Source organism: Podarcis pityusensis, assembly GCF_964106645.2.
Source record: "Podarcis pityusensis genome assembly, chromosome: 6".
Classification (NCBI taxonomy): Eukaryota; Metazoa; Chordata; class Lepidosauria; order Squamata; family Lacertidae; genus Podarcis; species Podarcis pityusensis.
Genome location: NC_138030.1, coordinates 79,844,285 through 79,859,794, shown reverse-complemented (window position 1 = coordinate 79,859,794; position 15,510 = coordinate 79,844,285). Strand labels below are relative to the sequence as shown.

At 40.6% G+C, this 15,510-nt stretch overlaps 1 protein-coding gene across 11 annotated transcripts in view; it reads right to left on the bottom strand.

Annotated features, from left to right (window-relative positions):
• Positions 1-8,525: 8,525 nt before the first annotated feature.
• NTNG1 (netrin G1) overlaps positions 8,526-15,510 on the bottom strand; it is a 208,141-nt gene continuing 201,156 nt past the window's right edge. For all 11 annotated transcript variants that reach the window (XM_081008682.1, XM_081008678.1, XM_081008684.1 and 8 more), the window contains one exon: positions 8,526-9,897. In XM_081008682.1, the coding sequence (XP_080864808.1) occupies positions 9,700-9,897 (198 nt within the window). In that variant the 3' untranslated portion in view covers positions 8,526-9,699. The remainder of the gene's footprint in view (positions 9,898-15,510) is intronic.

Sequence of the window (15,510 nt, the reverse complement as noted above, 5' to 3'; positions counted from 1 at the left end):
GTGATGGATCGTTGTTTCCTGAAGTCCTGAAGATGGAGGAGAACAAGGATCTGAGGTAATGTGTAACCATGCCTTTCTATGGTTGGCACTGAGGATAACAACATTGTACCTGTGGTACAATGAGGCCTGACCTCTCCATGGGTTCCCTTGATCACCAGGTCCCTAACATTTCTGTTCAATGGTGGCTCATTTGTATCATACACATGGGATTTCTCTCAATGCTTGACCTATGGGAGGTATGGAGCAGTCAGTTGACTGGAGGGGGGAAAGAGAGGCTGACGAAGTGGTTCTTACGCAGTGGGCAAGAAAGGAAGGGGCGTAAAAGGCATTTTGTGTAAAACCCGAGCAAGCAGAAACAGTACTGGGGAGGAGGTTGAACTATAGTAAGCCCTCGATTTATGCAGGGGTTACATTCTGTGGATTACACCTAAAGCCAAAATCATGTATAATTAAAACACATTCAATGCAATGGTGGGCAGCATTGCCAAAGTCATTTTTCCAGGTTGATTGTCCCCTTTTTATTATTATTTTTTCTTGCAACACACACAAAACTGAATGTGCACAGATTAAATGCATGTAAATGTTGTGGGACTGCTGTACAAGGTACTGAGTTTGCCAAGGTAATGCAAATGTAGGAGGTACAGTGGTACCTCGGGTTAAGAACTTAATTCATTCTGGAGGTCCGTTATTAACCTGAAACTGTTCTTAACCTGAAGCACCACTTTAGCTTAATGGGGCTTCCCGCTGCTGCCGCGCCACTGCTACACGATTTCTGTTCTCGTCCTGAAGCAAAGTTCTTAACCCGAGGTACTATTTCAGGATTAGTGGAGTCTGTAACCTGAAGCGTCTGTAACCTGAAGCGTCTGTAACCCGAGGTACCACTGTATTTGTAAAGGAAAAACCAAAAAGTCAGACACATAATTCTTCCCATGCTTGCTGTTCTCTTCTGAAAATCTCCTTCCATTTCTTCTATCCAGGTTGTTGTTGTTGTTTGTTGTTGTTTGTTGTTGTTGTTGTTGTTTTTAATCCCTTCCTCTATTCCTGAGTTAGGGGAAATTGGGTTGGAAAATGCTATTGAGAGAGGTAAAATACATTAATGGTCTGCTTAAGCTCACCCTCTTTTCTCAAACCCTTCACCTTTTTCTCCAGGTTTAACAATGAGCCTTGCACCTTCCTCAGTATAACAAACAAATGAGAAAAAACTTACGTATCTTACATTTATTTATCTGTCTTATAACTTGTAATTAATCTTCTGGGTAAGAGAAGACAGTGAGAATGAGTGGTGAGGTTTGCATTCCTTTCTGGGGTATAGAAATGTTTAGGGCCAACCATGTAGTGCTGCACTGTGTCGTGTCAAAATGGGCACCTGGTAAGTTCCAGGAGTATAATATGGAATCTCTATTTATACTCTTGAATCATCCATGGATTAAGAGATGTAATGACAATAGAAGCTTAGAATGCATGAATGCAACCAATGAGGTCATGTGCTACTTTGACATTTTCCTTATTTTTCTGTTTACTGTTTCCGTCCTTCCTATATTTCAATATGTCCTCAATTTATTTCTAAAAGATGCACATTAATGTTTCTATTAAAGCATTATTGTCCTCCAGATATATCCCAATGCCTTGCGTTAATTAACTTTGCATTCTAAACGGCAGCTAAAAATCACTTTTATGAGAATCATTACTCCGTTGGGATAATTTAGGATCTCCTTTATTTGACTTTCAGTTTGCTTGTTGCTGTAGGTAAAGCAGTTTTTTTTTTTTTTTGCCTGTAGCCTCCAACAAGTTACTCTGGAGTAAGCCTGTTCAATTACTCAACAAAATTGCTCCAACCAAAACAGTTGGAGGCTTGCAGCCTTAGAATCATTAACGAGTTAATATGCCTGGTTACACCTACTTGTAAATTAGATGGATAATATTTTACATAATAATTTGAAGATGGCTGGTTTGATGACACTTATGGCTGCCTATGATTGTTGTACAAAAACCCTGCCAAGAGTCAGATGCAGCTGTGCCAAGATGCATTACCAAAAAGAAAAACTGTGTTCAACTGGTGGTGGAAATCCATGTGACTCCAGTCATGTAAATTGGTACACTAGATATTTGGCTGTCCCCAAAACAAATGTCCTAATCCAAAAGAGAAAACAAGCATGAAAACTGGTATTGTATATGTGTTTCCAAAAGCTGAAAAGCCCAATCTAGGTCGAGCTGGTGCTCAGAGGCCTCCGCAAATCCTCTGCCACAATGCAGGTTATCTTTTCCAGGAGAAGGTCTGAATGGACAGTCCAATTTTTTAAAAAATGCACCAGTTAAAACAATACCACACACTACTTTTCCATAGTAAATTTGCCAACAGTTTAAGTGGTCGTGGAAGCATCCAAAGACTTTGGACCATAGGCCCATATATGTGGAATCTGCCCCTAGTTCTTCCCAAAACCAAATAGCCCTGTGAAGTGAACACTACTTTTAAAGTGTTACTCTGCCAGATGTGGGAGTCTTAGGGATTATGCAGATAAAAATGGAATTTGCACATTTAATTTTCATAAATCATCCTTCCACCAGAATTTTTAGTTCCCTAATGAAAGAACAGTAAAAACTACATCTGAGAAAAATTTTATGACAAGGGGAACAAAATGGACATTATTTTTACTCTTGAGATCTCCCTAATTTTCCTCAGCAGGTCTGAATATTACCATAATTACATATCATGGAATAATGGCCTATTTCAGTAGCAATTATTGGAAGTTAATAAAATTATCACTTAATCTTAAATGTTGCCACTCTTTAATTTGCCATCCAGATTTCTACCCCCCCCCAGCCCCAATATGAGAGTAGAGCAAGGCAGGAATTAAAGCATTAATTATAAACTAACCTATTCATTTCATGTCAGAAAAATGTAGGAATACCAGAGCCTTTGCTTATTTAAATCTCTATCTAGAATATTGTGAAATGAAACTGGAATTAAAGTAAGCAAGAACGAAAACGGATAATGAAAGAGCAATATTTAAACACTAAGATGTCTCACCTAGGAGATTCCATTGTGCCATGCAGTATTTGTACATTGAGCAGCCCAATCCTGTCCTGTTAAGTGTAATGGCATAGGCTGCTGAAGTTATACCATTGTCCGGTGCCCAGGGCCATATATCTCTGCCAAATTGCTTTCTAAAAACTCCCTAGTTTCACCACTGCAATTGTTGCTCCTGGCAAGCCTGGATAATACTGTGCGCCATAGGTTTCTTACGGCCTAACAGCGTTGATACATTTGCCTCCATCACTATGAAAAAAACATTTGAGTGGCAGATCCTAGAACATTTGAGTGGCTAGAACAGGGGTCTGCAGCCTTTAAGACAAAAAGAGCCACTTGGACCCGTTTCCGAAGAAAAAAAAACTGGGAGCCGCAAAACCATTGTGACATAGAAAATTAATCAGGGCCCCAGTGTACCATAAATCATAATCAGTGCCTGATGTAAATAATAATTAATAATGAGAGCCCAATGTCATCCTCGTCATTATAAAAATAACGTTTTTGTCACTTTTTTATTATTTCTTTGTTTGACCCCTCAGAATTACTCCTCCTCATAGAAATAAACGTTAAATTAACAAGTTACCTTTTTGTGTGTGTGTGTTCTTCACTCCCCTTCAAAACAGTGACCAGCGTACATGCCCCCTTTCAATGCAGTGCCCTGCGTACATGCCCCTTACGATGTAGCGGGCGGGCGGGAAGGTGACGTCGGGATGGTGCACGCACCACCCCCATGCGACGTCACAGCCAGTACAGCGCCCGCCACAGTGGGGAGTGTCGGGGCGGACAATGCGCCTCCTCCCCTCGCTAGTATCCGCCCCGGAGCCGCGGCAAAGGTGTAAAAGAGCCACATGCGGCTCTGGAGCCGCGGGTTGCTGACCCCTGGGCTAGAAGAAGCGTTTGGATTTGATATCCCGCTTTATCACTACCCTAAGGAGTCTCAAAGTGGCTAACATTCTCCTTTCCCTTCCTCCCCCACAACAAACACTCTGTGATGTGAGTGAGGCTGAGAGACTTCAGAGAAGTGTGACTAGCCCAAGGTCACCAAGCTACTGCATGTGGAGGAGCGGAGATGTGAACCAGATTACGAGTCTACCACTCTTAACCACTACACCACACTGGCTCTCTTAGTGCCAAGGTAAAACTTGCCTGCGTGACAAGTGTCATGTGTTTTAGATTGGCATCCTGTGGGCAGAGATGATGTCTTGATCTTATGGAAAGCAACTCCCCTTGGATCCTTTGTAGCTCAAGAGCAGTTTTAAAATGTTCTGAGTAAAATAAATAAATAGCCATTCAACTGCTTCATTTCTCAAACTGCAGTGTTTCTCACCAGGTCAGTGGGCCTTCTAATGTACTTTGAAACCTTCCAACAACATGTAACCTTCTTGGGGATGGTTTGATTGGGGAGGAAAAACATATTAAGTCCAGGTCTTGGTCCTACTGTCGGCCCCCAACCTTCAATCCTGCATTTTTGAAGTAGGCCCTGTTTTAAAAGGAAACTGAATAACTAATTTGTCTAAAACTCAAATCCGTTCTGTGTTTCTGTTTCACTCTTGACACTTCACTACAAAGGCACTGTAGAGACTACTGATGCCAAATGATTTATTTTCCTTTTTAATGAAGAAATTCACCGTATCTATCAACCTTAGTATATGCCTGACCAAATGGGTTGTATAACTTTTCAGAGATGAATGAAAACAATGGGTGCAGTGCAAGATATGGTTAACTTGAATGGAATTAGAAGCTATTTTGTACAGGTATTCTGAATTCTATGCCAGGTTTTGGCTGATAAGTGTTAGATCGCAACAATACCTCACATAGCCCCTCCCTCCATGCCATAAAATGCTGTGTGGTGGACCGCCCTTGGTATAGGGACATCCTACGGAGCTATGAATACGCAGAAGTCCCCCCCCCCCATGTTGTCAGTGCGTGTTGTTTCCAGGAATCTGGCCTATTTGCTCCTTACTCCTGAAATTAACACACACCCCTAAGATCGTTCAATGCACAAACAGAACATCCTGGTCAGTGTTCAAAGAGCTACTAGAGGTATGTCCACGGGATTGGATGTGCCTAGTGGGGTTGTGGGTTTTTTGGCTTTTTCTTTGAAAGACAAATCCTCATGCCACCTCACAAACTGCTTTTGAAATTCTCCTTCATTTCAAAGGCAGTTTGCCATTAACTGTGGGAGACTCTTGTTAGAGAAACACAAGTTGAGACTCCCCTTAGGGTACGCTGAATTAGTCAAATGGCCGAAGTATGAAATTCATAGCAGTTTGCCATTGGCTTGCAAATTCCTCTATAATCAAACATGCACAATCTACCTCCTGAGCATTTTCTTTTCTGATAATTGCACAGCCTGGTTTTTTTGCTCTGTTCTAATAAATTTCCAGGCAGCTTAAATTCCACATTTTAATATTAGAAATCCACTTTAATTATAAGTAATCCTTGGTGCCATGTGTCAGTCAGCTGTATTTGCATTTACACTCCTCTGTGAGGCTGCAATATAATTTTCTGTTTATTATCATGAGTGCGCTTCTGGTGTAAATCTACAATTTCATGTAGGTCGTTGCTGGCAGTCAGCCAAAGCTTTAATTTATCTTTGCCTTATCTTATTCCAGTACACCCAAAAAGCCTGATGGTGCAAATAACAAACATTCCATCAGCTGTGCTGCTGTGGAGGACTCCAAAAATATCACCAGTTTACTGCTACTGTCATTCTCTATATTGGCTTTCTGAGAAACAAAACTGATAAGACAGACTTCTCCCCTGGTGGGTGTTCCTGGGGAGTATTTGCCAGCCAAATCATTATTCCCTTGAGGTGCAGGCAAGTCTATCAAAGATGATTCAAAGACTATAGACTGCCTGATTCAGAGAATACAGAGCCCGGAAGGAACAAAATAGCTGGATTCTCTTGGGCTTTCTGTCTGTGCTGATTAATTGTTTTCCATTCGAGGCTATTATATTGGTAAAATATTTGCATTATCTGTGATAGAATATCTGCTCCTAAGCAAATTCGCCCTGTGTTGCCACTTTTTGATTCTTCCTTGTCTTTGAAACATTGCTGTGTTTAGTATTTTTTGCTTCCACTCCTTGCTCCATCTCTTGCTGTCACATGCGGTAATTGGGCTAATAAAAGGCAGAAACAAGAATTTATTACACCTTGGGCAATACTTTTAAACAAACTTTTATTTGCTAGAGCAGCACTTTCCCCACTACGTGCTACTGTGTATTTTGACACTTCTTTTTAAATACTAAATCTGGCTTTATTAAAACTTAAATCATGCAGCTGTGCTCTTTTATGCATTGGGTGGGGGTTGTCCATACATTTCCTTAGGCATACTAAGGTTTGGGATGCATATGAATATTCAGATGATGGGCCATTGGAATCTACAGCTACTTCATTACTGTCAACCTTCTCCAGATGTTTTGCAGCAGAATAAATTTGAGTTAAGAAGATGAATTTTAGGCTTAAGTATTGGAAAAGATGACTGTGGGGCAAAGATGTCCTGTAAAGTTCTCAGTACGTGGTTTGTTACCACCACAAGGCGTTCAAACCATAGCATTCTTGGAAGAGCTGTGTTCAAACTGGTTTATATTTCCACTTTTGGTGGGCATGTCCAGCTGTGCATGAGTTTGGGGAATGCGATTCATTACTACCAAAATTTTCTCTACACTAGACCATAGGTGATTCATAAAGCTATGCTGCTTCATTGTTTTGAACCTGCAACTCTGGATACCTGATGCAACAGGAAGGCAATGTTTGGCATGTACCTGGAAGCCTGCCAGACAGCCTTCTAAACAGCAGTGGATTGATAATATTTGGGGGAGCATCATTACATGCAAACTTAGCAAGTGCTATTGTAAAAACCAGGGAATTCCACTTTACTTTCTAGCATGCTGTTATAGCACCATAATTTCCATCTAGTGCCTATTTGTGAAAGCCTTTCAGACTTCTGAACACATTCCAATAAAATACAGACAATTATGGTTTTTATTCACCTACGTATGTCCAAACACTCCCAATATTTCGATATTCAGTCTATTTTATTCTAATGATGTGTCACAAGCCCAGTTCTGCTGTTTTCCCCAAAACATGGCAAAAATGTGAGTCCATCTGATCCATCTCTTACTGCACAGAGAAAGTAGATCACGGAAGGGCTATTGTAGTGTAAATCATACTACCATAGCCTTGTGCTGTGCAGGCTTCTCCTGTTATGTTGAGGCATGTAGCAGGGTATCATTAAGAAGTGAGATCTTGCATCTCACTTATATGCATCCGTTGAGTTAACTATCTCTATAAAACAGATGCAAATCATTCTCCTGGTAGCACCTATTCAGAGTCTAACATTGGGGGCAAACAGATCACCTAGCAAAGTACTCAGAATGCTTATGGGGCAGGGGGGTTGCAAGACATTTGTTGCTCCACAGTGCTGGCAATCATACCACACATCTATTAACCACAGACCTATTTTAGCTTAAGTGTATAGCAAAATGCCCCCACCCCGCCCCAGTAATAATGCTTTCAGAATTTTTGATCACGGATATTATATTAATGTGCACATATTTGACATATACTTGAAAATTCAGCACTGGCACTCAAAGGTTTTGCAACAATAGTCAATATATCTGATATCTGACAAGTGGCATTCAGCCCTAGTCAGTTGCTGACATGTATCCATCAGTGTTTAACAGTACTGGAGACCTGGCATGCAATACCAATCAGTGTTTGATAGTTTCTAACACATGGCAATAAACAGCAACAAGTGCTTTATTCCGTATCAACCAGTATATGCACTGAAGGTATCTACAAAGGTTCTCCTGTGAGTGCCTCGATCTTCATAAGTGGGAACTATAAACATGGCCTTCTTGGTTGTGGCACCCTGCCTTTGGAAATTCCTTCCCAGGGGATTTCCCTAGTGCCTTCATCTTTGCAGTGATGAAACTTGCATTTTCTTGGCTTTTTAAAACTGTTAAAAATGCTGCTAGAAACTGCTAGTCTAGTACCATTTTGATTGTTTATGATAGCATTTTGTTCTTTTATCTCTTGTCAGTTATCCTGGGAACCTCTTTGTTGAAGGCATGCTATACAGTTAATTAATTAGATAAGCTGACTGTATCTGACATAGTAGCAATCAGTATTTGGCAGTTTTGCATAGATTACTTATACTTAAGTACTTTATATTACCTTCATTCATTTAACCAGTCCAAATATTTGAATGCTGAATTTTCATGTCCCATTGAGGCCAATGGGGCTTGCTCCCAAGTAAGTTGGTATATGATTGCAGCTAAACTGAATTGATTTGAAGGAAATGAATTGAGCTTGTCTGCCAGCTGAAACATTACCTACCATGGCCTTGCCACTCATAATTGCTGTCTCTGAATCATTTGGGGAGTTTTCTTTCACATCCATCTCATTGTGTTTGCACAGTTCTGCATTTGAATTTCTATTCCATCAAACTGGTAAAATGCAGTTAAGAAATTGCAATACTAATCCCTGAAATTGTTTACGCAGGAATCTTTATTCTCTTAAATCTTCCAGTGTTAAAGCAACAGAAAACATTTAGAATGTCCTTTGGTGGAATCTTATTACACTTGCTATAATATGTAAACTGATATTCTTTGATGCCAGCACGTTGCCCATACAGAGAAATCTCTGCACAATTAAATGAAAAGCGAAAGGAAAAAAAAGAAAGAAAAAAATAGGATGAAAATAAATAATAACTTCCCCCCCTTAATCTGATTAGGATTAAAGTACATTAATAAATTGTCTGTTAACACAAATTGGCAATAATACAAAAAATCTACGTCTTACGTTAGTCAAGAAAAATAACTTCATTTGAATACAAAAGGATAAATACACTCTTTTTTTTTTGTCCTATAGCCACTCTTGTACAGTAGGTCAGCACTGCATGAACTTGATGCAGTGCTTCTAAAATATACAAGGGTATGACTGGCTTTAGATTTATTGAGGAGGGAGCTGGTACACATGTGCATTTACTAACATCAGACAAAGAAATCGTTCAACCAACAAGGGTTACAGAGCAACGTTCACTAAAGCACAGTTGGAAAGGGAATTTCAGGGGCTGAAGCAGGCCAATATGGCAGCTTTGAAACAGATTTCCTTATACCCACAATGCACTGACAGCAAAGAATTGCCTCTATTTGGTTGGTCCACACACTGGGAAGAGGTACAGTTGCGCACCAGATTGGAGGAGCAAGGTTTTGTAGTTTCTTTCTTTCTTTCTTTCTTTCTTTCTTTCTTTCTTTCTTTCTTTCTTTCTATTCCCGTCTGGGGGTGGTTACGAAAGCCTTTTCGATCCTGTGTAAGCTTTTGCAGCTGTGACTTAGTAGTAATAGTATTGGTAGCTGCCGACTTAAGCTTGAGTCAGAAAATAACAGTCTTGACTCGCTGGGTTGTCCACAATGGATAGATATGGCTTAGTTCGTTTGGGCCTTTATAGAGTCTATATATGTGTGGAGATTTTAGTTTTCCCCCTTTTATGTTTTTGAAAGACTTATTAGCATCTGCTTGCTGCTGCTGCTGCTGCTGCTGCAATTTCTTTTCCCCAGATTTCCTGTGGCATGTTCCTTTTTTGTTTTAAGCAGTCTGAAGTCGATCCTCCAAAGCTGGGTTGCCTAGAATATGAGAAACCCACTTAATCCTAATGGAGCAATCAGTGGTAATAGGAGTATAACACGTGGTAATGATATTGCCCCTTGCGCAGAGCTTTGACTGCAACCGTCTGGGTCCATTTCGCAACTCCGCTTCTCACACAACACACCAGTGTAGGCTGCGGGGCACTGGCAGCGGACGTTGTTGTGGCACGTTCCCCCATTCTGGCAAATCTGAAGTTCATTGTCACATACGTTTGCTGCAAGGAGTAGAAAGAGAAAAGCATAATCAGTATATATGACTTGGTTATGACAAGCAACGAGGAAAAATAAAAATAAAAGCATTGGTTCTTCAACCCGCCCACCCCTAAACTCTGATAATTTCAGTACTCGGTTCATTTACTTGTGAGTAGCTTTGCTAAACCCATTGTAATTACTCACCAGCAAATGTACTGAAGAACGTGGCTTGAGAGTGGGCCTGCCTCTTTGGTCGTGAATCTCTGTGACTTCATCCCCTCACCTCCCTGAAAGGGTTAGCCTATAAGCAGTTAAGTGCTTGCCCCCCACAGCCAGCAGTTATGCACGCTGAATGTGCTGGTTTTCCAACTTGTGTATAAACCAACCTGTGTTACAGCTCCCAGCTGAAGGCTTAAATTACCTTCCCATGTTCATGTTACCAGGGTTACCACAGACTCTGGTGTGCAGGATAGAACACACACAAGGCTGCTAGTCTGGGGTGCATATAATCTCATGGGGGGGGGAGGCATCACCTTTTCCTCATGGGGAACATAAGAAAGCCAGACATGCTGTCCACCAGCCTATGGCAATCTGCTTAAGTGCAGTGGTCAAAGAGGAAAACCTAGACCATTTTAGACTGTGGAATTTTGCACTTGTGTATTGCGCAGATTTATCCAAGTTATGCATTCAGAAAAAATTACAGTACTGTATAGACTTTCTGGGACTGTTCCACTACAGACAGCAGGTGTAGGATCACATGTCTGAGCATTCCCTTCCAGAAAACTTAACATGTTAGAGGCAAGGTTACTAGTCCAACTCATTCCCTGATATGCCACTTTTCCACATGAAGGAAAATGCTATTGCCCCACCTACAGTGGTGGTACAGCCTTGGGAGATCTATGTTTCATGAATGTTCTGAATGTGACTTGAAAGCTATGTGAATATGCCCAAAGATCACACCACCAATTCAGCACTAAAATTATACTGTGGCATAACCCTGATGAGATGCCCATGCAGAGGTCTTCCTGGGTGCATGTAACTGACACTCAAAAGATATAAATAATTATGTGAATAATGGAAAACCAGGCATACAGTTCTATGTAACAGGTGGCTCTGTGTGTTTCCAAAATCTGTATATACGTTGGTAATCATTGCTTTGAATCCAAACTATAGAGCTGAGATTCAAAGAACAGTGAGTGGAATGAAAATAGCACACAGCACTTTTCTGCAAATACATGCAGCACTATAAATTGGTAGGTTCTATAGCAGTTCCCCAGCTTGTGCAAGAGGTTGAATTTGATGCTGCACCAAAAGAATAACAATTCTGGTTTTACGCTGCAATCCTAACCCCATTTACCTGGAAGCAAGCCCCATTGCTATCAACAGGACTGGCTTCTGAGTAGAAATGGTTAGGATTGTGCTGTTTGCTTCATTTTTCTCATACAAACCTTCTGTGTGCTATGTGAAATAGCCATTCTGTTAGTAGAAGCCTCCCTCTGTGGGCAGAAGGGCATTGTTGGATCCAACCCATTATGTTTACCATGCTCACATTAGATTTTTGTTGTGAGATGGCAAAATACACCAGTCCACTTTGAATTACTGGAGACGGTGAACCTGGCTCAAATAAACTCAATCACAGGCACATACAGGGTCTTTGAATATTTCTCTGCAGCAGTGCCTACTCCTTTGACTCAACTGATTTCTTCCTTTGACTTCTACACAATTCTTTGGAGCGTCTATATAAACTCCAAGTATTACTTGCATGTAAATGACTTTCTTGGATGGAAGCCAAAAGCTTTAAGCGGCAATCCTATGCACCCTAAATGGGAGTAAGCCCAGATTAACACAGTGGGAGTTACTTCTGAATACACGTGCATAGGATTGTGCTATCAATATTGGCTTTCTCCAGACTTTCGGAGTGAACACGCGTGCACTTAAAGAGGGCAGGCAGGGCAGGGGTGAGAATGCAAGTCCTGATCCCAACCTTCCCATGTGGACCAGCTGCATTTCAGACCTCCTTTGTGTGGAGAGGAGGGGTCTGAAGGGGGATGCTAAGCATGCTCATGAGCCCTGATACAGTCTTCTCCAAATGCAGGAAGTTCTGAAGTGAAGGCAGCATGTCCAGAAGCACTGCCACCTCTCTCCACTTCTACCCACACAAGCATTCGGGTGAATGCTTAACCAGGGCTCAAGTGCCCAGTTACACAGACACAAATACAATGGGGATTTTTTGGGATCAATGCCTACTTAATTTGTTGTCAGATTGCAGGCTCACAGTTATTCAGTATCCAAGTAATTTTATACCTTTGGACAGGGCCAGCCCAAGACATTTTGGCCCCTGAGGTGAACCACAAAATGGTGCCCCCCCCCCAGGGAAGAAGGGGTGAGTGAACATTGGTATCAGGATCTGTTGTCCCTGTGGATCCTGCTGCCTGAGGCAATTGCCTTAGAGCTGGGCTGGCCCTGCCTTTGGAGTGCCTTAAGGTGCAGTTTTCCTGACAGGGCATAGCAAAGGGAAACATTACTGTCTGAACAAAGTCTCTATATGTTGTCATTATTATTATTGAACTGTAATTATTAATAGTCATGTTTATATACAATGATGATATTTGCAGCAAACAGGACAAAACTTGTGCATTAACAAAAAGGCAACACTTAGTTGCCCAAAGCAAAATATCAATATGAGACATGATGCCATTACACTGAGCAAACTTATCTGTGGAAGGTAAGCTGAAAGCACGAGGAGGAAATAGCAGAGGAATGGGAGCATGCTCCTGGGGAATCTCATAAGCAAGTGAATACAGAAAGAAATAGGACAAATTCCTCCCTTCTTAAAACAACAACAACAACACCAAAGTGACTATTAGCCACAGACGACAAGTAACCGAGAAGTACATATGTCACATTTTAAAACATTTCTTCCTATGCATACATTCTCTTCCTTCCACCCACCCAGCATGCATCCTCTGTCCAATCTCTTGCTAATCCTTCTTCTTTTATGATAGAGATATTCTAAAAGGAGTTTAAACACTCAAAGTACCAATCAAATAAATCCCTCATAGCCTTCTTTATCGGGGGAAGGCAATAGCTCAGTAATTCAATGCATGTTGTTTAAGCAGAAGTTTTCAGGTTCAATCCAGACTCCATTTCTAGTTAGAACAATCTCAGGGAGCAGACCTGAGTAGGACCTGCCAGCACTGGGCAGGATGGACCAAACCCTGACACAAAAATAAGGAAGTTTCATGTGTTCGCTCTATTCAAATCAACAGAGGTTGAAGCAACAAGTAGTTCTTGGTGGAATTGCTTCCCTTACAGTTGCTTATAAAGCATGCCCTTTGTTCCCGATGCACAGTTGACTTCTAATTCTGTTCATGCAAATGCATTGAATAATAATGCTCTTTCGCTTCCTCTCCAGCATACCGTGCCATAATTAACAGGAGGGCAACCAACAGGCAGCATCTAAACATGTTCTTCCTTCGTCACCTTCCTGTGTGATTCCTTTTACAGTGCTAATGTATTTTTTATGACCCATTGACACAACACTGAAATGCATCCACAGTTTCTGATCTGTAAATGTCACAACTGCATATTAAGCCATTATAAATGCTGCTTGCTCAGGGAATTGTGATGATGATGACCATATGTCTGCATTTTAGTCTTCTTTAATATAGCACACTAGACGAGCCTAATTGGGCATATTTATATTGCAGATATAAACCAAGAGAAATAATAAACCATAAAGCAAGTCTGATGAGATTTCAAGTCTGGGAAAAGATTGCAAGCAGCAACAGAAGAAATAAATGCAGAATAAGGAACTAGACTTTTTCTTAGATACTCATAGCAAGATTATATTTTGTGAATTTCCACATTTGTTTGGAAATCTTTAGACTGGTTCACTCAAATATGTATATAATCCTTTGATTAGCATCTAAATTAATAAATTGACTCCAGTGAATACCATAGCATATGTTGAGTTCTATTTCTGTTTGTGGTGCTGGATGTAAAGTGATGCATTTCCAACAGCACTGAAAAGCAATGCCTCTGAGGAGAGAATGAAGATTTGTGTTATTGATAAATGATTTGTCTGCACATGACTGCTTTGCACTGCAGTCACATGATCAGCCATTATTATTCCTTACAGTCTATATACTCAGCAAGGCTCTAATCCTATGAACACTTACCATAAGAGGTATAGTTCCATTGACCCAATGAGACTATTTCGGAGTAGACATGTATAGGACTTAAGTGTTGTCAAGGTTGCAGACTATGCTGCTTATAGCTAATATTCACATATGATCTTTCAGTTCATTTGGCTTGAAATAAATAAAACTTTTGTAGAAAAATCCAGCTGCAAAGTCCCTTAAAAGATTCGGCATGTTTGAAAAGGGCAGCTGTGGTTTGGTGTTTCTTTGTTTCTTTCTAAACTGGGCAATGTCAGGCATGGCGTATCAATGGAATAGCATGGATATTGGTCATTACTAGCCTTAAATAATTAAATGGGAAACTAATAGTTAATTAAATGCCCCTCTTAAACACCAGATGAGCTCTTAATATCTAGACGTTGAATGCAAATTGAGACATTTCCTTAAGTGTGCCTATCTCATAACTAATAATTATTGTTTTGGTTTATTTTTATTTGCAAAACATTTGAGTGTTTAAGAGTGAATGATTCCTGTCTGCGCCTATGGTTTCCATCCCACAGTAACTGCAGCATTTTATAAAGTCTATGATGAAATTACTGGCAGCTCTATTTTTAATCATTTGTGCTGATACTTCTGCTTTTTCAACTGTGGTGTAGTGATACGTTTTGTGATGCTCTAACTCTTGGTATGCCGTCCTAAGCACTTAGAGGGCTATATAGAAAGGACACTAGTAGCTTGACCCATGGTATGACATACAAGCTAAAAAAGTGAAGGCAAATTCTTATGTAAAACACCTTGAAGGGGGTGTTTTATGCATTGGTTTGTATGCATTTGTGTGTGTGTGTGTGTGTGTGTGTGTGTGTGTGTATGTGTAGTTTCATGCATTCATTATCTTATTGCTTGGCTGCAATAAGATACCTTTACCTTTACCTACCTTTGCTTGGCTGCAAATGACAATGTTTGTTACGCAAATTATATCCAGCTCATCTCTATTCTTTATCTTTGATGTTTGAGTGAAGCTGGTGAGTTATCTATACCCTTCAACCTTTGGCTAGCCACAAATTTATTTCTTCCTTGATGACTGTTCTGCCACACAAGTTGCTTTCACTCACACCATCAGACAGAAGCAATATTTGACTAAATGGACCTTTGGTAGGACCCATAGTAGCTAGCTTCCAACTATGACTGGTTCATGGCAGATTAGCAAACACAACAACTTCAGAGGCATAATCACAACACTGTAGCACAAGTTCACATGTTAGAAAATGGCAGTATAGATTCACAAGAAGCCATGTGTTTTCTAATCCCAGTGTCATTAATAACTGCAAATTTAGCAAAAAAACAAGAAAAAACAAGAAAAAAAAGGAAGAGTTGTTTTGATCGACATATGCTGCAGTGGGAACAGCGTTCTGGGGCATGTGAATCTTTTTCACTAACAGGGAGGTGATGGAACTGAGATGTATGGTACACCACTGGAGAATCCCAGAGTGTTTG